This window comes from Tachysurus vachellii, chromosome 7, assembly GCF_030014155.1.
Source record: "Tachysurus vachellii isolate PV-2020 chromosome 7, HZAU_Pvac_v1, whole genome shotgun sequence".
In the NCBI taxonomy this organism is placed as follows: domain Eukaryota; kingdom Metazoa; phylum Chordata; class Actinopteri; order Siluriformes; family Bagridae; genus Tachysurus; species Tachysurus vachellii.
The window spans coordinates 8398226-8422087 of NC_083466.1; the positions used below are offsets into that span (position 1 = coordinate 8398226).

Genomic DNA, 23862 nt, shown 5'->3' on the forward strand with positions numbered 1-23862 from the left:
GCATGAGTCATTTGGATTGGGAAACAATGGTAATGCCATATATTGTTTCATAAACTACACAACTACTTTTTTTCCCCCAAGAATGGTTTCTAAATGTTAAGCTAAATCATGCAACCTGCCTATGTTCAACCTGCCTATGCAATGATTTACATGCAAATTTCCTTAAAATTCCAGAACACCATCAAAAAGCCCATGCTTGTATTTCTTCCTCTCTGAACACTTTATTTCAGTATTATGAATTATTCAGTAATAGTAGGCTAAATTCATGGAGCCTAATTAACCTGAGGCTTTAAATGTCTGATGTTTGCTAATTAATCAGATTTCAATCCAAACAGCGCTACTCACTGTATACAGTGCGTACGGAAAGTATTCAGACCCCTTTACATTTTTCACTCTTTGTTTCATTGCAGCCATTTGCTAAAATCAAAAAAGTTCATTTTATTTCTCATTAATGTACATCTTGACAGAAAAATACAGACATGTAGAAATTTTTGCAAATTTATTAAAAAAAGAAAAACTGAAATATCACATGGTCATAAGTATTCAGACCCTTTGCTCAGTATTGAGTAGAAGCACCCTTTTGAGCTAGTCCAGCCATGAATCTTCTTGAGAATGATGCAACATGTTTTTCACACCTGGATTTGGGGATCTTCTGCCATTCTTCCTTGCGGATCCTTTTCCGTCAGGTTGGATGGTGAATGTTGGTGGACAGCCATTTTCAGGTCTCTGCACAGATGCTCAATTGGGTTTAGGTCAGGGCTCTGGCTGGGCCAGTCACGAATGATCACAGTGTTGTTCCGAAGCCACTCCTTTGTTATTTTAGCTGTGTGCTTAGAGTCATTGTCTTGTTGGAAGGTGAACCCTCGGCCCAGTCTGAGGTCCTGAGCACTCTGGAAGAGGTTTTCTTCCAGGATATCTCTGTACTTGGCAGAGATACAGAGGGACATTTCATCCTGTCCCTGCAGCTGAAAAACACCCCATAGCATGATGCTGCCACCACCATGTTTCACTGTTGGGATTGTATTGGGCAGGTGATGAGCAGTGCCTGGTTTTCTCCACACATAGTGCTTAGAATTAACGCAAAAATGTTCAATCTTGGTCTCATCAGACCAGAGGATCTTATTTCTCATAGTCTGGGAGTCCTTCATGTGTTTTTTTATATGTCTTGCACTGAGGAGAGGCTTCTGTCGGGCCACTCTGCCATAGTGAGAAATAAAATGAGACATAAAATGAACTTTTTTGATTTTAGCAAATGGCTGCAATGAAACAAAGAGTGAAAAATTTAAAGGGGTCTGAATACTTTTTTCCGTACCCACTGTATATGGAATCATGCTTGGAAGATTACTGAATGACGCTATATACTGTTTATCGCTATAATCTTGATTAGTGCGATACTTGAGTCATTTCATTTACACAGTCATACACACAATCTAGTTTGAATAAAATGCACACTTGTGCTTCTACATTGAGGATAACTAACCTAAAATGTCTAATGAGTTTGAACTCAATCTAACAATCCAATTAATAAAATCTACTGTGTAAGAATAATAATAATACTAATTATACTAAAGTACTTTTAAACCACTTAAGTATTAATTAGATAAATATTTATTAGCATAACACACTGCATAATTCATTCCCTGCTTTGTAACAGTAATTATTCATTTGAATATAGTGATATCAGTATGTGAGTAAGTTCTCAACTATGACCAAACTTCATACACAGGAAAAGAGAAGAAAAAAAATACATGTGCGTCACAGTGTGGTTAATCTGAGGCCTTAAAAGCTTCTGCAAAACACAGAGTGCTAGACAACAGACCTAAACGCAGCTGCAACCTTCTAACCTGTGAACTCTGGGACACCTCTGTACCTGTAAGTAACATTTAACAGTAACTTTAAAAGAAAAGAAATACATATACAAATAATTACAAGGGAATCTTATTTGATTGCTTGAAGATGCTTAAGTTAAAAATTTGATTTATTTAAACTCTGATATTATTCTGCTATGTGGTGCTTGAAATAATAAGCTATTAATGTTTACATGTTTTCTTACTGTTTTTAGATTTCTGAAAAGTTTCCAGAGAAACTTCAGAGAATAAACATGTTAAATATGACTGCCACTTTGGCTAGCTTTTTTTCGCCAGTCACTCCAACAGTAAGTAGCATCTAAAGCTGCATGCTGAAAATCACCATCTACATTTAAAGCTGCAGCTCTCTTTGTATGTTGATTACTTGAATATTTGAAATGAATTATCGAGTCATTGATCTTCTTTTATCTGCAGGAAGATTACGGCAGTGGTTCTGGGAATGGGGATTATGACTTTGACAGCCCTTGCGATAAGAGTTTTGTGCGACACTTCCGAATGTTCTATGAACCCCCTTTGTACTTGCTCATCGTCATCCTGGGCTTTATTGGGAATGGGCTGGTGCTCTGGATCTACACACAATTAAAGAACCGACTGAAGACCATGACAGATGTGTACCTGCTGAACCTTGCCTTAGCTGACCTGCTCTTCGTGTGTACGCTTCCCTTATGGGCGGCCGATGCAATGAAGGGCTGGTCATTTGGCACGGCTCTGTGTAAGGGCACATCGGCGTTGTACAAGATCAACTTCTTCAGCAGCATGTTTCTGTTGACTTGCATCAGTGTGGACAGGTACATCTCAATTGTGCAGAGCACCAAGGCACAGAACTCCAAGGAGCTGCGTTTGACCTGCAGCAAAGTGGTGTGCGTGTTTGTCTGGGTCCTGGCCATCATATTGTCCATCCCTGAGTTTCTTTTTGCTCGAACCAAAGTGGACTTTGAGGGCAATCATTTTTGCACCATGGTCTACTGGAACAATGAAAACAACCGTACCAAGATCCTGGTCCTGGCTCTTCAGATCAGCATGGGCTTTTGCATTCCACTCCTAGTCATGATCTATTGCTACTCTGTCATCATTAGAACATTGCTCAAGGCCAAGAACTTTGAGAAGCACAAAGCTCTGCGTGTCATCCTGGCAGTTGTGACTGTGTTTATCTTCTCTCAGCTGCCATACAATAGCTTGCTGGTGGTGGAGGCGGCACAGGCAGCAAACACCACCATCACAGACTGCACCGAGGCCCAGCGCTTTGACATCGCCGCGCAGGTCATGAAGAGTGTGGCATACATGCACAGCTGCCTCAACCCATTCCTTTATGCCTTCATTGGGGTGCGCTTCCGAAAAGACCTGAAAAAGCTTTACAGAAAGTATGGATGCACAACATCCAAATCCGGCAAACATGGAGGTTCACTTCGACCTTCTGTCATGTCTGATTCAGAAAGCACCATGGCTTTCTCGTTGTAAACTCAGCCTTTGGACAGTATTAGCATGAGTTCAGGAATGAGTTCTCAAAAGCTTACCAGAAAGTTCATGAATCTGTGAATGCAAAGAGACAGATTGCTTCTGAGGAAAAAAGGTGCCTCAAGACTGAATGCAGGATCCTTTTCTTCTCTGCCAAATACTGAGGCCAGTGAAAAGAAGCAGTGTATCTGTAGAAGCTTGTTAATGAGGGATAATTACACAGAATGTGCAGAGTGATTACATTATTTTCTGTCATATGTTGTATTAAAGAAGGCTTGAGTACCTTCAAAGCTATGTAAATAACATCTAGGTGAAATGTACAACTGATTTATTTGTCTGACTTTCAGGACTCAAGGTGTCTCAACTTTTATTGCTGCAAGATCTGTATTCCAAAATTCTGTATTTCCTTTTTTTTTAATCCTCACAGTCTTACCTGGAAATCACTGTAATGCAAAACTGAGCCAATGTGTATATATGTTTGAAGTCACTTTTTTTTATACCAAGAATTAAATTTCAGTTTTAACTAATCTTTTCAGCTTGTTTTTTGGACACACACACACACACACACACACAAAGAAACACACACACACACACACACACACACACACACACACACACACACACACACACACACACACACAATTCTAATTGAATACATAAACACACAATCGAACAAAATTTTGATGTTTCTTTAGAAGGAGAAGTAACATCCCTTGGTTACACTTATTTGTTTACATTGTTGAATGTTTCGTGCAAAGCCTGGTCACACTATGAGAATAGTACACATTGTGGTTAGAAAACCGTTGTGAACATGACATAAAGCTTTCGAATGCCTGTGGCACTTGTGGGTAGAGTCTCCTCTGTAGTTCAGACAGAAGAGGTGAAAAACATTCTCATTCTCATTTGAATGTTTATTGTATATTTCTGAACCTAAAACACCTGCTTCCTCATTTTGTTTTTTGATCAAAAATCACTTTATAAATGTATCAGTACTTATATAAGTTTAATTTGTTATAACACTAAAGTGTAGGTTCTGCTAGCTGAAATGTCTAAACTTTAATGTCTTATATCTCAAAACTCACAACCTAGATATAACCTTATAATATATATATAAAAAAAAAGTATATAATATAGAAGGTCAAAATAAATACTTGGGTTAATCTGCCTTGTGTCACAGTTCAAACTGGTGGAGGTGGTGTAATGGTGTGGAGAATGTTTTCTTGGCACATATTGTGTTCCTTAATACGAATCAAAAATGATTTTAATATCAGCCTGTCTGAGTATAGTTGCTGACAACATACAACCGTTTATGACCTTGATTTGCTTATCGTATAACAAGTACTCAGTAAATACTTCCGGCAAGATAAATAGACAAACATGATAATGAGTTCAGTCAGTGTACCAGTGACCAGGTCACAGAGTCTGAACCAATATTATTATTATTATAAAATCATACCTTAAAAGCAAGTTAACCTTAACAGCAAACTGGAGAAATGCACTGATGTGCACTCAAGTGTTTAGCCAGGTATATCTAGAAAAATATAACAGCAGATACAGCATCGTTTTGACAACCTTTGACAAAATAGGACTGTTATCTGTTTAACCAGAAAAGTTGTATATACAGTATATTCATTTTATTTTAAATCAAACACTTTAGACTCTAGTGATTATTCAGGTGTAAAGATGTGCTTCATCTTCTCATTTTTCTATGTATATGCTTATGCTTTTTAATTTAGATGTGGATCCATGTCTTTTTACTTACATACTATTTGAAGCTTAAGCGTACAGAAAAACAAAATGTTCTACTTTGGTAAGGGTTAGCTGATACCACTGGCTGAGATTGGATCACAAAACCACACACACACGCATACGTGCGTGCATGAACATAAACTCGTCTTCGCACGACAGGAAGTGACAGTGGTTTAAGGGTGACAAGTTGAGTCACACACACAAAACTAACAGCTCAGTTTTCAGCACTTACAATAATGCTATGCTGTATAACTTACATTATCACACATCAAACTTACTCTCAACAACGAACCCTGGCATATAAGCAAAAGTACAGGTTATTACATCACACACAGAATGTTATAGTCTTATGAATAACATCCCAGCAGATTTGAGACATGCTTAACTGCTTATTTATAGTCAGTCAAGACCACATTATGCTACATTTCCACGCTGAAGAGACTAGAAGAGATGGATTTGTCATTTATTTGTACACAGATTAAGGACAAATAAACAATATTATACACATCATCTAAGCAGTAGATCCTGAAATGTAGTGTCTGGGAAATTAAATTTATTCACCTTGGTGAACTGGATACTTAGTTATATCAGGCCTAGGGAATATTATTGCAAAGGCTCTTTATATTGAGTTGCAAAAACATCTTTGAGATGAGTTAACTAGATATGCCGCAAGTACATGCAAGTCTTAGGTACCGAAATGTTTTCTCAGTGCAGGGAACGTGAATCAAAAGTGACCATATCTGTTCTGATAAAACCTGAAATGAATCACAGGGGAATAAATAGCTAGCTCATGAAGATGTTGCTAGCTATTTGTCTACTGAAGATGTCTACTGTTGCTATAATGGTTTTGTTTTAAACTCTGCATACATTTGTCATTTCTTTATTCTGCACCACAACAGAAAGCCATGACTAAAAGCCTAGTTTACGATGTATGAGCTTGTACGGTAGTTACATCATGGAAGCTGCCTCTACCAAGCAGTTACATTCTATTGGTTGGTTGTAAGCACCCTTACTAACATTTTTTGAGCAGTAGCAGTGACCGTAGTCTTCTCTGTAACGTTTTCAGCTGTGCACTGTTAACAAACCAACCTTGGTGTTCTCAAATATCTTAAAAATCTAAATAGCATCAAAAAGTGCATAATTAATTATTGTGGAGATAATTCCATACAGCAATGGTGTTTTCATTCTTCAGAAATAACTGTAAGCTTAACTCAACCTTGTAACATTGCTACAGCTTCATTTTTGCTCCTGAGTATGCCACTGTTTTTTCCTATGTGATTAGAAATATATAAGTACATTAAGACAATATTACAAGGTTTATCAGTCTTAATTTTTAGTGTTTATGTGCCTTCCTACTAAAGCCAACATGTGAACTGGCCTACTATAACAATTAAATATGATGTGCAGTGTTATGAACAGTGTAATTTGCATGGGGTTTCCGGTAACTTCCTAATCGTCTTTGTCCTTGGCACCATGCTTTAAGATGCGCGTGAACGCCACATAATTGAAGTTGCCCTTCTTGTCGATATTAGCTTCTCGGAAGAGCTCGTCCACTTCTTCCTCTGTGAATCTGTCACCCATGGTGGTCAGGAGCTCCCTGAGGTATTCCTCTTGGATAAAACCTGAAAGATGGGAAAACGCTGTACAAGTCTTACAATGGCTTGCATAAATACATACCCCACCTTAAACCGTTGGGTGAACAGAATTATTCAATTTAATTAAAAATAAACATTGACAGTTAAACTAGAACTTATTTCCCATGTTTGTTTATGTATTCTTAAAAAAAAAAAAAAAAAAAAAGAGAGAGAGCTTTAGATTAATGGTATCATAAATATGTAACCGAGTGAACCAGTGTTTATGTATATATTGATAAAGACCTTTGTTCAAAGCACTTTGTACGTCACCCTGGATAAGGGTGTCTGCCAAATGCCATAATTACACTTGTGACAACCAGAAAGCTCTAGTTCTGCCAAAATGTATTATGTCCACTGCATTGATCTAGAATGTTTATTGTTATTTAAAAGAATGACCTGTTCCTTCCTCGTCAAAGCAAGCAAACGCGTTTCTGATGACGTCCTCGGGGTCTGTGCCATTCAGCTTCTCTCCAAACATTGTGAGGAACATGGTGAAGTTGATGGGACCTGGTGCTTCATTCATCATGGCCTCAAGATATTCATCTGTGGGGTTCTTACCTAACAAAAACAGGTTGTATCAATAAGGTTCATTTTTGTCCTTTTTCTTTTCCAATTTATATGTTGCTAATAACCAAATTATGTGGAAATATGCTCTTCCTCTGAGCTACACAATGCAAGTAACTGCTGTCTGTGCAAAGCCAAATGGCTGAACGTGCTTAGGATGAACATACTCATCAGTTGCTATTTTCTGTCTTGAGCTCCCCGATGTCCAGTACCAGCTAATGACACTTTGAATAAAGATGAGAAATGAATTCCTTCCTTACCAACCACACAGCAAGCCTTTATTTATGCGGGGGAGGAAACCGTAGTACCCGGAGGAAACCCCGAGGCACGGGGAGAACATGCAAACTCCACACACACAAGGCGGAGGCAGGAATCGAACCTCCAACCCTGGAGGTGTGAGGCGAACGTGCTAACCACTAAGCCACCATGCCCCTGCTGCTTAAATTACCTTATTTTATTTATTAGGGGTTCAGGTTATGAGTAATTATACCAATGTTTTGCAAGCCAACTGTTTCCCCAAGTAGTCTGTTTTAAATGTTTTAAAGTGTTGGGTCTCATAAGTACTCATTCTCATTTAGTACTAAAACATAATATAACCATCTGTAAGTGCTTCCTCCTGACACTTATCCTGGGAAATTCTTAGAACGTGGTGGAACACATGTTCTGCTGGCTTGTTTTGGGGAGGTAAGAGGATACCGGAGAACACGGAGGAAACCACACAAACAGCGGGAAAATATGTTAATTACTGCTGTGAGGCAGTAATGCCAAACATAAAAACTCAAAAGAAGGGCCATCTATAAGGTCATAAAACTCTGATGAATTTTGGCTGTACCGATATGGAACAGCCCAAGCCCTGAAAACAAGACTAGAAACTTCCATTATTTACACTGCAGTGTGTAAAAGGGAGTGGGGTCAATTCTGGTGAAATACTAAATGTTTTACAAATGATTTTACCGTAAGGACATTCTGGTTTATTTGGAAATAGTATTTCCTAATAATTCTGGACATTTCTGCTGGTTTTGGGGGTGAATAATTTGAGTTCCTTTCCTTCCCTTGCCGTGTATTTTATCCGTAACCAGATAACGGGCCGGACGTTACCTAATGAAGCCAGCATGTCATGCAGGTCCTCTTTATCTATGAAGCCATCACGGTTCTGGTCGATCATATTGAAGGCCTCCTTGAACTCTTGGATCTGTGACTGGTCAAACATGGCAAACACATTGGAAGTGGCCCTCTGAGGACGCTTTTTACTGGTCTTCACCTTTGCCCTTTTGCTGGACATTTTACCAGTTTTGTCTTTAAATACCAAGGAGAAAGGGCTAAAAAACAAAGAAAGAAAAAAAGAATAGAGGGAAAATTGTATTATAAACGACCACCAGTGATGTTAAACAATGGCAGTATTGGGATAATAATTTATCTTAACAAATAATAGATGAAATAGGATTTATTACACTTCCACTGGCTTAGACAGAGTCAGGGTGCTAACTGCTAAACAACAGCTAGCCACATAACTAGCTTTATTACTGAAATTTAGTTTTGAACGTAGTGTTACGTGTTTATATAAAATGTAAGATGCTAACAGTTATTTCAATACACGCTTATCAGATTTGCCTGAAGAGCAAATGAGGTCAAGTCAACCACCATAGGTGAGTGAACGTTACAAAAACAAACGATCTACAACTCATACGCACGGATAGTTTACGTTTACCAAATGCACTGAAGATCAGCGGAGATCTGCATCTAATACACTAGAGCGATGTAGATAGCGAGCTATGCTAGACAGCGAAAAACAGATATTAAGTCAGCGAATTTAAATGGTTTTGAATGGCTTTAACATTGTGAAAGACGTTTTGTGCACGTACATAGATAAAAAAACCTACCTAACTAGATATAAAAGAAGAGCCACCAACGAAGCCACCAGGACTCTGCTGACAGTCACCCCCTCTAAATGACAAAAAATAGTATCGCCCGAGCCCCGCAAACAAGACTAGAACATTCCACTATTTACATTACAGGGGGTTAATAATGTTTAAATTGCACTTATTCAAATTTGACAAAAAAATAAAATAATGATAATAATTTTGGATTTATATTTATTTTGGCTAGTAATCACTAATCGTGCTACTATATAAAAAAACTTTTATATTAAGTAATGAAAATAATGTCAACAGTCTGAAATAATTAACCCAAAATGAGCCGAAGAAATATCAAAAAAATAATAAATAAAAAAAAGAAAATACTAATATATAATACTGTGGCCAGATTTAGAGAGAAAAAAAGATTAAATAGGAAAATATATACTGTATGTATTTTTTATTTTTTTATTTATATAGCTGCTTGCAGTAAAGTAATGGAAGTCTTTGTCTACATTAGCACGACTCTATTGTCTACTTTGTGGCAAGTTTTTGATGTCCGGTCAGTTGCCATGGTTTTCAAGATGGACAACAGGAAGTGTGAAAAGCGTCTCTGGCAGTCAATTTAATAATATTTATACAGAAGATGGTGGACCATGAAAATAAAGAGGAAGAGGTTATCAGGTTTGGTGTATCGTGTATTTATTAAAAATCATGAATTTCCATAGATCCCTAACGAAACTTTAGTGTGACTCTGTGGAGAAGATGGGCGTGGCTTATAGGCCAAGAGCGTTGTGAGTGGGCGGGGCGTGATAGGCCAGAAACAGGAAATATGGGCGGGACATAATAATCCCAGAGGATTACCATGAGCCCGCCCACTTATCAACAACCAATGACGTAAGAGGCCATTCAACAGCCTGATGTCCAGCTGCCTCAGGAGCTTCTTGTTGATTGTGTTCAGTGTAAAAGATTAAGAGCACTCATCCAAGAGGACAGACCACTAATGCCCACCATTCCATCACCATCTCAAGGTCAGGGCATTTAGTAATATTATTTTTTCTTAATTCATTTCAATGTTTCAGCACAGGTGTGTCTTTGCCTAGAATAACAAGTTGGGTTCATTATTTTCAGTAAGTGAACAATATTAATACATATGTCTTGTGCATGTGTAAAGCAATGCCTTTAAAAAGGAAAATTGAAATATTATGTAAATGTCATATAAATAAAATATTTTGCTCCAGCATAGACGTGTATAGTAGTGCATACAGGTACTACACACCATGTGCATGCAGACAAATGCATGCTAATGCACTATTATATTTTCTCCTTACAGGATCTCTTAATCAGATGCTTAACACAACAAATTGAATATTTACACCTCTGTAAAGGACTGAGTGCACCAAAGGTATCAGGTTCCAATAGTTTGCTTTAATGTGTGGTGAATTTTCTATTATAGCGAATTGAGGAACCTGTGTTTGACGGCTGTTTCGGGTTGGTTTGACTGTGAAATGTAGCAAAGCATCTAATCCTCAAAACTTGCATTAAACATTTTATAGAAAGCTTCATCAGCCAGAAGTGTCGATTTGGTGAATGAGCCAGCCATCTGCCGTGACTGGCCAGAATCCGGCAAAGTGTAAGTAGATACAGAGGTCTCTTTTCACCCACCAAAGACACTCCCAGCCTGATGACAGGCGTCTTCATTATGGGTTCAAGTACAGAATGTTCTGAAATATTAGGCTCATTTGCTCCCAGCAACATGTACTGTGCCTTTTAACTTCCATTTGTCCAGCTAACAAAGCGATCTTTACTCAAGGCCTTTTCATTCCTTATCTTGCCTCCCATCTTAAAATGTAAATTTGATTTGTATTTAATAAATAAATAAAGTACACCGTTGCTTCTGACAAGGTTTGGCATTGGGACCTGTAGGCTTCAACAAAATCCTTCCTTAACCTGTAGTTGAACTGCATGTAACTGCATTATCCTGCAACATTAGACCTCTTGCTTTCTGCACTACTGGGATCTGATGTCAAGTCTGATATGAGTTCCTGGCTGTTGAGAAATGACTTCAGGAAAGAGAGATTCAATTTCTGGCTCTTCAATTAATTATGGTACATTTATTATCTTCTATAGTCTGAGACATCATCATAACAACAAGCTAAGGATGCTGACACACAGGTGGAAGAAGATTGGTCATTCTTGTTACCACTGACAGGATCTGAGAGACCAAACACACGAGCAGAGCCATAAAAAGAAGAAAAACTCTTTGCTGAAAATGACCCCCATACGGGCAAGACAAGCTGAAGCTCAAAGAGAAAATAAGGAAAAAGATGTCTTACACTGTTTAAGTTCAAACATCTCTGAAGCTGGACTTTTAGAAGGGAGTGTAAGTGACACACACTCATTGAATAACATGTCAGGATCGTCAGAGTGCCACACGGACAGTGACTTTTCAGATCAAGAGCAGGAAAGCATTGAAATGTCAAAATGGGCAGCAGCTGTGGAATTAGACTTGAAGCCAGAACCTTTTGATGGGGACCTGGATCATTATTCCACAGAAACTGCGTTTTACCCAGAGGTTCTTCCTGCATCACTCCTGGACGCCACACAGAGTCTGTCTTCTGAAAATGTTGATGTGACTGAGACTTGCCTCGATTCTGTAATAGCACGACTGATGGAGATAGAAAAGCTTCAGGCTGCTACCGTGCAGAAAGAAAAAGCAAAACTAGCTAGATCCCGTCCAGCTACTGCTAACACACGAAACAGCAAACGTTTAAGAAAAAGTGACTTTCCAGGATGCAAGACAGCGGTATCAAGGGATGCAGAGTGCAACTCAGTTGTGTGTAGTTTTACCAAACTTACAGTTTCTCCCAACTCTTCATGCAGGTGCAGGCATCATACTTGCCCAAAACCAGGACAAGGAAGCAAAGGCAAGTTGCCACATCCCACCTTGCCTAAATGTCCTGACAGCATGTCAGGCAAATGCAAAACAGCTGAAACTGGGTTCCCAAATTTCTCTGTTAATGTGAAGGTCCCACAAAAACCCACATTGCCAAACAGGACCAACAGTTTAACGACACAGAGAAGCTCTACGTCAGCTAAAAAGTCAACAGTTCCTAAATTGAAAACATAACCCTGTTATTCATCACTGTTGGATGTTTGTCATTTAGGAAATGTAATGCTGTATCTATGGTCAGAGCTGCTCAAAATATAATCAAAATCCTATTAAAAAAAAAAAAGACCACAGGAGCATTAAAAGTGTTTTTCTTTGTTTATTCATGGTGTCATGTCATTATACACAGTGCATCTGTCAAATGAATATGAATGCAGTATTTGAACAGTTCATTTGAAAACTGGTGGTTTATGAATAATTGAAGAGATGATGGGCCTCTTTAAAAAGGGATTTCAGCAAAAGGGTGCACGACTAGTCAGGACATCCTCTTTGTAGGTTGTTTAGTGATCAGAACGGGATGTAAATGTTGACTTACCCTAAAAATAGAGACAAATTCAGGTTAGTTTTAAGGATCATGTGTAAAGACATGGGTCAGTGAAAACAAAAAAAAGGGTATTACCTTTCAGTTGTTCAATTTGGCTATGCCACCAATTTATTATGTACTGTTATTATATAATCACCAATGTTTCAGAAAACAAACTTCCTATAAATGTAATACAGCTGAAATAAAACTAGGTGGCATGGGCTGGCTGATTTTGATGCCCGTTAACCAAAAGCCACCTCACTTCACTGAATCCACCACTCTTTTTTTTTTTCTTTACTACTGCCAGCCAAGTAGCTGTAACAACACTTTGTAACAAGTATACCTGTAGAATAATGGCTCAGGTTGTGTTTAATGGCTGACAAATGAGACTTAAAGCTTAAAACCAGAGATTAAAACCAAATTACAAGTCATTTTGCTGAAATGTTGAATAAAGTAAAACTAGTAAAGATCACTCTCTAAAGCAAAAACCTTTGGTCAGATGTGAGTCCCTTTAAGAGTCTTCTCTAATCGACAGCACCTAAAATACAGAGAACAAATAAACCAGTATCTTTTCCCCCCAATGTGGCAACAGTCATTCATCAATGTCACTACAATCCGAAGTGATGATTAAAACATCAGTCTGTCCACTTACTTGTTACGGGTCGCTTTAATTGCTATAAACTAGAGATACAGTACTAAATAATATCATTAGGGGAAATTTGTACGTTTTGTAATTATCAGCGCCCTTGAATATTTACCATTAATACTTATTACACAATTAATGACTTATTTGCTGATCCTCGTTCATATTCAAGACATTATTGTTTACTGAAAAATAAAATAAAAACCTGTTTGAGACATGAAATATTCCATGTTTACTCTGAACATTTGCAGGGCTAGACGAATAGCACATGCCATTTTCTTACTACACATTCACACTACGTATAGGGTAAAAAAAAATCTGTGGTAAATACTGAGTAGTGTGAAAGGGACTTGAAAAGGTGTGTGAAAGGTGCTAGAAAGTGAACTCAAAAACAAATCAAATTTCAACATCCTCCATTTCAATCATTAGACTGGTCATTTCTGTCTATGCTATTTTGGAGCTACACATGCCTTTAGGAGTGACCTGGAATAGGGGTCTTGTGGAGGTCTTGTCTCTTTGAGAGCAGAGGCAGGCTGGAGGATGGTGCACAGAGAAGAGCCTCCTTTGGTTGGAGAATATAATCTCTCTCTCAGCAACCACAAGGGAACAGTGGGAGAAACATCATAAACAGCAGTTAGTGTCAATGAAACTTAAACGTAAAGTGTATGGTATCTTAAACCATAATTACCTGCCATTGGGTGCACACAAGACAAACCAGGAGGTCTATGACCATATTTTTCTTACTTTTTCTCCACATCAAACATTTTTATTTTACATTGTTTTATGATAAACACACAATTATAAATTTACAATTATGCAAACTATTTTTTAACATGCAGGACGTGGTATGGATAATATACAAGTTGGATGAGCTAGTTCTGTGTCTTAATTATAACAATAAAGCAATATGAAGTAAAGAATCAATTACCGCTCAAAACAAGCAGATTCATAGAGCAGATGAGGAATATCCCTGTATCAAAAGACAACACGATCACGTCAGGCCAAAGGAACACAGGCTGAAGTACACAAAAAAAGCTCATACAAAGTGCACAACATTTTAGAACACATGCACCCCTTGCGAGAACATTAGATAGAACAAATGCATCCACTGAGAGTCACAAACAGTGCATTTGAACAATACATGACTGTCAGAGGCAGTACACTGAAGGTGCTTGTTCAGTTCAAATATTTCAGACTGCCCCTTTTCCCTTACCCTTAACAGCAATAGTGACTGCCTTGGAATTCCTTTCCCAACTTGTTTACACAAGAACTGTTTTTAGGAATTAACTTTGGCTCTGTGGAAGGATGATGGGTTTAGACCGTTCCTCGTCTCTACATGCAAAAGATGCCAGAAAATGAGCATACTGTTTTTTTCATGAGACTTTCAGCCAAAATGTATAACAGAGGCACCGTATACTAACAATTTTGGCCGGCCGAGCTTACCTTCAGTGTACTGATAGAGGAACACAACCTGCCTTTACAGAGGAGGCCTTCCCTGCAGACAGGCTCAGGTAGGGCTCAAGAGCTCCGATTTCAGCAGACGCACACCTACAGGCCTGTGCACCAGTGGGCGCTGTCGCTCTAGCACCTGAGGGAGATGCGGATATAGACTGCATTTATCCTGAACTTAAATCATCACGTACACTGTTAGGGGAGGCTCAGACTATTGGAACACCAGTAAATGTATAGTCATTTTTGTTGCTTTCAGATTCTATCAATTATTGCATGAACATAAACAAAAATAAAAAATAGATTTAACCTGCTGCATGTGAGCCTAAAAATTTCAGGGGCTGGTGGCACATCTTTATGAGGGCAACATGAACTAAAAGCTAAAAGTAAGATAACTTGGGTTCAGAAAGTCAAAAAAAAACAAACAAAACAAACAAACAAAAAAAAAAACTTTACTTATACATTAAAATGCCTCTTCATCTATTCAGTCATGCCTGCAAATACAAAACCATCACTTTGTTGGCAGACTTTAAGGATTTGGTGTTGTGTATCCTCAGAAGTTTGGGTATGACAGTCACATCCTCTCCTGGATGTAGGGGTGCTGCAGGGCCTGGTTGATGCTGATCCGCTTGGCTGGGTCAAGCACCAGAATCTGATCTATCAGGTCTTTGAGCTGAACCACCTTCTTCCGCTGGTCCTCCGGTAGTCTCTGACGCCCAATCATGTCGTTTAACAGGTCCTTAGTGGAGTTGATGCTGCTCATCACCGTCACTTTTTCCTGAAGAAAAAAAAAAGAGAGGGAACAAAAAATAAAATAAAATAAACGAGAGAGAGAGAGAGAGAGAGACAGAGAGAGAGTTAGCAGGACTAAAAGACACACTGAGAAACAGCACGGGGAATGTTTAACAACTGATTGCAACAGAACAAATAAGTGTAAATAAAATGATGCTTACCCGTTCTGTAACTTTATCTACCTCTGTATACAAGAAGTTCAAGTTTTGATCAAAGTGTTGGTCCTTGAATAAGCCTTTCCTTATCATCTGTGAATATTTTAACAATATTTAATCTGTTCAGATATTGTTCCAATATTAATGAAAATCATTTATTTGCAAAGCACATAAGATATTTAAGATGATAAAACTTAATTGGCCTTTAATACAATATTTGTTTTCAAATCAAATGTCCATCACATTACCTTGTTGGGCATTTTCCCTTTAAGGTCCATAGCAAGTTTCAGCATGTGGTTGTTGGTCTTCCCAGGGAAGAGGATTTTTCCTGTGTACAGCTCGTACAGTGTGCAACCCACAGACCACATGTCGATTCCATAGTCGTACGGTTTTCCAATGACTGGAAGAGAATGTCCATTAAACATTAGAGAAAAATCCATTAAACATTAAATCTAGATAAACCACTAAAACAAAAGCAAAAACCCCTATATAATTAAGAGTAAAAACAACTTGAGGCTGAATTTAAGAATATGCAAGATGCGCATGTAAACTATACTTCACACTGAAGCCCACTTGATGAATAATTTATGTCTAGTATTGTGCTGCTTCATACATACAGAATGAAAGTAGATTTTTAATGCAGCATGTCGTTACTGCCTACACTCCACAAAGACAGACTTACTGATCTCAGGTGCTCTGTAGAATCGGCTGACCAAGTAGGGCGTGATGTCGTTCTCAGCGATGTGGGATGCAGAGCCAAAGTCACAAAGCTTCAGTATGGTTTTCGACTCATTCACCTGCTCAAAGAGAATGCAATTAAGAAATGAAATGCTACCGGACACAAACACTTGGTGTTGTGTTGCAAGGTAACACTGTTCATGAACTTTACCAGGATGTTATCAGGTTTGATGTCAGCATGAAGGATGTTGCAGCGCTTGAGGAGTTTGAGAGCTAGGAAGATCTGCTGGCTGTAGGAGCGCACTGCCTTGATGTGGAGACCCACATCTTTGCCATACTTTTTCAGGACCTCCCGCAGGTTCATACTGGAACCAAATCACAACATTTTTTCACTATTAAAAAAAACACCCAAACCTTTTCCAAGTTTCTGAAGGGCTAAACTGTTCCATCAAATGAAGGATCGCCCTGTATACTGAAACTTTACAACTTAAATATATGTGGATATAATGTGCATAATGTTAGTTGCTGCGAACGTAAAAAAAACAAAAAAAAAAAACAGCTGCTGATGCTAATCTAATATTCCATAAGTATAATGTCACCCTGACATCTTTAACATGGAAAGTAACACACAGCTCAGCTGAAAATGACCTCAGAAAGGGAAAGAACCTCACCTGAGTGGCTCAAACACCAAACACAGGTGCTGCTTGTGGTAGAAGTGCCTGAACAGACGCACACAGTGGAATTTATCATCAGGATCTGCATCATTCAGCTTCTTCAGGAACTCAAGCTCTTTAAGGCCTGTCTTCTGCCTATAAGGAGGAAATATTTTTTAAATGAATATTCCTATATTTGAAGGTCTGAAGCATGATGTAACCATTATGCTTAATTTTTACTGAGAAATGGCATAAAATACATAAAAATCACTTAATTTATATAAAAATATTTATTATATAGTGCACTTAGGACACATTCAGTACAAATAAAAATTTCTAAGGTACTCATTGCTCTAAACTACTGTGTCATATATTTGCAGTCATTTCACAATTCTAGGTGATTGCGACACCCAAATTGTGTTTAAGCAATATACAACGATGAGTTGTCTTACATGAGCTCATTGTTGCGTATGATTTTCACAGCAACTTCTTGACCAGCTCGGGCCAGATCCCTTGCACGGATTACATTACTGAACACACCCTGACCGGTGTAGCCGTAAACATCATATCGTTTGTCTAACATCTCTCCGATGTTCACCCCTGAAAACAAGAGGAAAATAAAAGACATGATTACTCAGCGCATGATAGCACTTTCTGCTTTGTAGAATAGACAGGCAACTAAGCAAAGACTCACGTATACTGTAATTATCACTTACGATAATATCCTTCAGCATCTGTCCAGTTGTCTCTGAGACTGGGGTTCTCCTTAAAGTCCTTCCCAATGCCTGCTGCACGCAACCTTGCACTCTAAAAATGGAAAAATAGTAAACATGAAGACAGACCAAGGCCATATTCAGACAGACCCATCTTTGAACAGGTTGCAAATGTCAGAAAGCTTAATATCTGATATTTTTTTGGTCTGTATTTTTCTTATTAAGGTAACTTAGGGGCTTTTTACACCTGGTGACTTCATGCGTTTTCGGTGATCGGATAGCTATCTGATCGAAAAAGACCAGGTTTAAATGCCCTCCGAAACATTTTCGAGAAGGATATAAAACCGATCGTTCAAACCACTTCAGGAGGTGGTCTGGGACGCATTTCAGATGAAACTGGACAGGTGGAAATGAATGTGGTTGTTCAAGCCACATATATCAGCGCTATACTCCTCCCAAAAGGAAGTACGTCACTCGCAAGTGATCTTTCACCCAGGTGTCTCGTTGGGTCTTAAAATGCGCTGCTGCTGCCAGCAAAAATGCAGCACACAGTAAATGCTGTTTGTAGCATAACCGTCGTAACGTTGTAGCATAACCGTCGTAAGTTTGTTCGTCTTCTTTTTGATTGCATTCTGAAAACCGCATACACCAAAGCGTGTTCCATTTCAATTCCCCCGGAAATGAGGTCAAATATATTTGCATTTTGGGTGGGAGTAGAAAGGTCAGATTGATATCCGATTCGCAGAGACGCATTTATGTGGCTTAATGTAAATGGAACAGTTTTAACAAATCAGATAGCTATCGGATCAGAGAAAACACATGAAGTGACCAGGTGTAAAAAGGCCCTTAAATACTTTTTAAATCTTATAACAGTAAGGGGAAAAGAATTGTGCTATCAAGTTTAAAAACTACAGATTTTGTTGCATTTTGAATATCACTGGAAAATCTGGGTTCTTAATCTTACAATCCAATTTGAATACAACTAAAGTGCTGCATCTTTATTCTAAATCATGTATGTTAAGCAGCACAAAGTAGACTTCAATCACAGCACAGGGTTTTTCAGTGCTATAAGAAAATGCTTTGTGATAAAGATTACCCAGAGAGGTAATGACATTTTGTTCTTGCAGTCCTTACTCAGGAGGGAGCACAAAGGAGTTCAACTTACCTACACAGCAAAAAGCCAATAAGGGAAAGACAAGATCTTTTGCAGGACTATGCAATTCTACCTGTGCAGATCTCCTTACACAGACAACTTTATTTAAGCACTCAGGCATGGAAAGTCTCAAACCCATGCAATGCAAAACCATTTCCTGGCTACTTACGTCAAAGTATGCAGCAAACATGTCATCTGACTCTGTAAACATGTCAGGAGCTGATTGCTTCTTTGGATTACCCCCTAAAAGAGAAAAAAAAGGGAGGAAAAAAAAATATTAAAGTTCATCTACAAAAAATAATCAGAAATATCATGCAACAACACAGTTAATAATTGGTGTATTTTGTTCTTTAAACGTCATTTATGATCAAAATCTTGGGAAATCTCAAATGCTGACGTGGGTTCAGACGTTATTTGAGGTTCACTATCAAGTTAGTTGGTGTCATTAAACCAAAGTGATATTCAATTACATTTCTGCAGACAGAAATTATTAATAGACTACAAAGCACTTTTACTTCAGTAACTTTATCCTTGTCAGGGAAGTTTTTTTTCAAAATAGCAAGTAACCATCAATTAATCAAGATAACAGCCAATAAAGTGGCTGCGTGTCAGAAAATAATTAATGAAATGGAGACAAAGAACACCATGAAGGAAAGCAATTTGAATCTTTTCCATCTAGAGTGTTATGATAACATCAACTACACAATAAAACGTACCGTCTTTTTCCTGAGTGAGCAGATTGTGTTTTGCCTTAATGTTGGCCTCGAAGGTGTCCAAGTTCTCTTGCTCATAAGCCTTTACATCAGCTGCAACTCGCTCTAGAACATCTTCTGGTGAGGGAGAGCGGCTGTGAGAGCTACTCTGAGGACTAGCAGGCTCTGACTTGCTGTTGTCCTCGTATGCTTCCTTATATTTCTGCATGGGACATAAACATGGTCAGAAGGTTTTCAGCATTGAATAGTTCCCTTTACTGCAGATGAATAGCCTGCCAGTATTCTGAATTGCATGCAGACTTTAGAGCTTGTCTACTGTAGGTCTGGACTGCTTTGGTTGGAGGCTAAATTCTAAAAACCATGATCTCTGAATGCTAAATTTCAGATGAGCTTTTAGAATGCGAGACAACATGCCACGAGTACATTAAAGTTACTCTGCACACCTCAGCACCATTTTTGGTCAGACGGTGTTTTTGCACATTATATTGAGCAATGGATAAATCCACTCTTACTATTCAGCACTCTGTGACATGTTAAGCCATAACTGAAAGTGAAAATGAGAAATACGTGTTAAATTAATCGATCAAAAGCTTAAATCTAATACAGAATTATTCAGACCTGTTATAAACAGACCTTTGGAAGGGAGTTACTCTGACCTTTGGCTATTCCATTCAGACACTTGGGGCTTTGTATAAAGCTGTATTCATTCTTGCCTCAATTCTGACAAGTCTCCCCATCACTGTGAAGCACCCAATACCACTATGCTGTAATTACCATTGTTCACCATGAAGATGGTATTGCCCATCTTTTTTTCACCCATTTGGCATTTGATGTGCAGTAACTTTGTTGCTACATGTAGTCCTTTAAGTGCCCTTCCCTAGATCACTGTCTTGATGCAGTTTGATTATGGATGTATATGGAGTACTAAAAACTTTAAGGGTTGTTTAAATAACACAGTTCGATTTGTACACACGAAAATGTGTGCCTTTTCTGTACAATGTCCAATCAGCTGAAACTGTCACTGATAGACTCCATTCAAATGCTAGAGAAAATCAAATCAAACAGGATGCACCTGAGCTCAAATTTAGGACTGAATACTTAATTTTGAATACATTTAAATTTCATCAGATATGGTTAGAAAACGTATGGCAGTTTATAAAAAGAGAAAATGGAGGTGTACATCTTTCACAAACACCAATAACAAAAGACAGTTACAGCTATATCAGTCCTGGTATTTATTTATGTATATTACCTGTACAATTGCCAAGCGCTGGAGTCTCCTCTGCTCTATCAGTGCCTCCTCATCCTCTTCATCCACATCATAATCTTCCAAACTACATGCAAACAAAATCCGTAATTATGCTTTGTGAAAATGCATAAATGCCTGAAATCACCAAATATACAAAACTGACAGGTCTTATGCACTTACACGTCTTCATCCGATTCATCCTGATCGGCTTTCATGCCTTCTGACAGACTGCCCTTAAACTTATCATCCTTCTCCCTGCTTCTCTTCTTCCTTTCCTGAGATCCTGAGCGTGCCTGATACCTGTAGCCCATCCTGCCCCTCTCCACAGACCTAAGGCAGCAGCAGTGAAAGTAAAAAAAAAACAAAAACAAAAAAAAAAACAAACAAATAAAAATACCTCCAGGTTAAAACTGTTGTGATAAACCCAGGAGAAAAAATTATTACACTAGAATTAAACTGAGTGTCATCTTGCACAGACCTTCGTCTGGGAAGAGGAGATCTGCTGGTGCGTCTCCTGGGAGAACGGCTCGGCCTTCCTCTGGAGCCGAGAGAGGGGTTCGGCCCACTGCAGCTAGCTGCCTCATCACGGGACCGCATCCTGTAGGGCACACATTTACATGAGGGAAGACCAATATAAAAATGAAGAAAAATGCATTTTAACTATTTCGCCCCTTGTGCCAATGCAGCATAAACACTGGGGTGATTCATATGGGCCTTTCCTAAGAAATCAAATAGGTTTAGTTATTTTTGCACTTGTCCCAGACAGGTTTGAGGCTCAGCACCTCTTTATTGTTGAGTATAAAAGTTTCTTGTATGTTTCACACTTGCATTTCATTGCAGACTGTATGAGGTCAAATAAACAATTAAAAATTCTGTGTGTTTGACACCTTAAATTAATCATTTTAGATCTCTTCAATATCATTGTGCATACCATGATTGATCCATGCTAAGAAGGAAAACAACTTATAAACATAAGTTAACTTATTAATATAAACTTAAAAATGTATAACTTATTAATAAAAAATAAGCGCATCTGCTTGATTCAAACCTGATGGGCGAGAGTCTCTGTCGGTCAGATTCTCTCCGTCTTCTATCAGTAGAGTGAGATCGTTCCCTTCTGGCTGGAGATCTGTTGCGAGGGGCAGACCGAAAGTTGGAAGGCTGTTGAGGGGAATGGCGTTCCCTGCTCCTGCGAGAGGATCTATCCCGAATTGGACTGTGGATGTGCCTTCTGTGGGGGGATCTGTTTTCCTTGCCTGATGAGACCTCCTTACAAGGAGACTTGGCTGATGGGTTGTCCCTGTCCCGTTTGCGGTCAGGCTCAGGTAATCTTCTATGTCTGTCTTTTGAACTGGAGCGTCTTACCTTCTCTGGTGATTTGGCATGGTCAGTACTTCTGGTCCCAGGCTGGCGAAATGAAGATGAAGAGTCTCTTTTACTTCCCTGTTCTGTCTCTGCAGAGCCTGACTGGGAATCCTTATGGGTGTTATTCTGTTTCCTGGATAATGTAGGAGATCTGGATTTTGTACGACCACCTCTGGGCTGCTGCATGTTATGGGATGGCTTCTTCTCTAAAGATGGGAATGGACCTTGAGTTTTGTGTTTGTTATCTGAATCCGACTCAGGTCTACTCTTTTTTCTATCCGATTTATGTTGGATAGTTGCCTCCTCTTCAGACTTGCTTCTACTACGCCGCCAAGTACCCATTCTTTCCTCATCTATAGAACTGTCCTGACTTTGTTCTGTGTCTTTAGCAGACTGGCTTTCTGGTCCCCCAGGCATATGAAGCTGTTCTAGATTCTCCCTCTGCTCATCCCTATTACATGTCCGCTCCAGCACATCCATCTCCTCGTCTGACCCTGAGTTATATCCCTGCAGTATCAGTCCCATTCCTGAGTGAACTCTTCCCTCCATCAGCTCATTATCGAGCTCTGCTTGGATCAGGGCCCTTTGCTTTTCCAAATCCTCCAGGGCTGCTAGGTCATCCAACCTGGTCTTCTTCAGTGCCACAGTTTCATCTGCGACCTCGACGTCCCTGTCGTCCACCCTGGAGGAATCTCTGTGTTTGCGCTTTTTATGCTTGTGTTTGTGCTTGTGTCTGTGTTCCTTTTCCTCCAGTGATAAATGTTTGTGTTTTCTGTGCTTGCTGTGATGTTTGTGTTTTTTTCGCTTGTGTTTCTCCATGCTTTCATTTTCCTTACATGCCCCGAGTCTATTCTCTTCCTCTTCACCTGACACATTGTTACTTCTGTAAAATATTAAAAAACAGAAAGGAATGTATAAGTTTAATAATTCATCAAACACAGAACTAAAAAATATTAACCGCTTCAAAATTAAACGATTGTTACTACTAGATTCGATTAGGCGCATCGATTACTTTTGCACAGCAAATATATTAAACTATTGTTTGTCGTTATATAATTATAATTATATAAAATAATTATAAATATATTAAACTATTGTTTATCGTTGATAGATAGCTAGCTAACAATATGTTGACGCTATTGTTGACAAGCTAGCTAGCTAGCTAGCTATCTGGCTGGCTACTAAACATTATTCTTAGCTAATGTCCATTACATTATTACATTATTAGATTATTAGATTACATTATACAATACAAACAACGGGATTTTAATCATCTACCTATTTTATCAATGTGAAGTTTATTTAAAAAAAAACAGCTGCTTGCTAACGCGCTAGCAAACCGAGCTAATTTAGCCGCTTAGCTTAAGTTAGCTAGCAACATTGCTACAATTTTCTAACGTTTCCATAACAACCGAAACGAAGAGCTAAATGTACGCGAACAAATAAATATTAAAACCTTCTTTGCGCAAGAGTACACGTTTATATTTCACAGGTAACCAAACAAAAACTCTCTTACTCGAAATGGTTTACAGCATCGTTAATCATGGTTTCCATCTTTAGCAATGGCAATTTAGGCTAAACGGAACTAGCGCGACTTCAGTAAGCGCATGCGCAGTACGTGAGGAATCGGCAAACCTAGGGACCGTCTAAAATAAACAATAAATTCCGAAAAGCCAGCCTAGATTCCGTCAGTGAGATTTCGA

General features: G+C 38.6%; 4 protein-coding genes across 8 annotated transcripts; 2 read left to right on the forward strand and 2 right to left on the reverse strand.

Moving 5' to 3' along the window:
* Positions 1-1787: 1787 nt before the first annotated feature.
* Positions 1788-3850, forward strand: ccr9a (chemokine (C-C motif) receptor 9a). The gene is made up of 3 exons (XM_060874032.1): positions 1788-1872; positions 2063-2155; positions 2283-3850. Exons 2-3 carry the CDS (start codon positions 2102-2104, stop codon positions 3324-3326), a joined length of 1098 nt encoding a protein of 365 aa, XP_060730015.1. The 5' UTR covers positions 1788-1872; positions 2063-2101; the 3' UTR covers positions 3327-3850.
* A 1669-nt stretch (positions 3851-5519) lies between these two features.
* On the reverse strand, positions 5520-9223 carry LOC132848391 (myosin regulatory light chain 2, smooth muscle minor isoform). The gene is made up of 4 exons (XM_060874033.1): positions 9151-9223; positions 8369-8589; positions 7103-7264; positions 5520-6694 (listed from the first exon to the last, which is right to left on the reverse strand). The coding sequence occupies exons 2-4, from the start codon at positions 8550-8552 to the stop codon at positions 6522-6524; spliced, it is 519 nt and encodes a 172-aa protein (XP_060730016.1). The 5' UTR covers positions 8553-8589; positions 9151-9223; the 3' UTR covers positions 5520-6521.
* A 1293-nt stretch (positions 9224-10516) lies between these two features.
* Positions 10517-12253, forward strand: LOC132848122 (protein FAM217A). The gene is made up of 2 exons (XM_060873612.1): positions 10517-10756; positions 11254-12253. Exon 2 carries the CDS (start codon positions 11396-11398, stop codon positions 12251-12253), a length of 858 nt encoding a protein of 285 aa, XP_060729595.1. The 5' UTR covers positions 10517-10756; positions 11254-11395.
* Positions 12254-12377: 124 nt separating this feature from the next.
* On the reverse strand, positions 12378-23788 carry prpf4ba (pre-mRNA processing factor 4Ba). 5 transcript variants are annotated; one of them, XR_009648732.1, is made up of 17 exons: positions 23676-23788; positions 21843-23042; positions 21273-21392; positions 20975-21124; positions 20798-20879; positions 19549-19747; positions 19002-19075; positions 17683-17773; positions 17419-17566; positions 16985-17122; positions 16525-16678; positions 16318-16432; positions 15884-16035; positions 15642-15728; positions 14683-15466; positions 14453-14571; positions 12378-14209 (listed from the first exon to the last, which is right to left on the reverse strand). XR_009648732.1 is itself a non-coding variant. In XM_060874034.1 (15 exons), the coding sequence occupies exons 1-15, from the start codon at positions 23711-23713 to the stop codon at positions 15263-15265; spliced, it is 2952 nt and encodes a 983-aa protein (XP_060730017.1). In that variant the 5' UTR covers positions 23714-23788; the 3' UTR covers positions 12378-15262. The 5 variants fall into 5 exon arrangements, 1 of the variants encoding a protein (XP_060730017.1); XR_009648731.1 differs by having other exon boundaries at positions 12378-14571; XR_009648729.1 differs by having other exon boundaries at positions 14453-15466.
* Between the last annotated feature and the right edge of the window lie 74 nt (positions 23789-23862).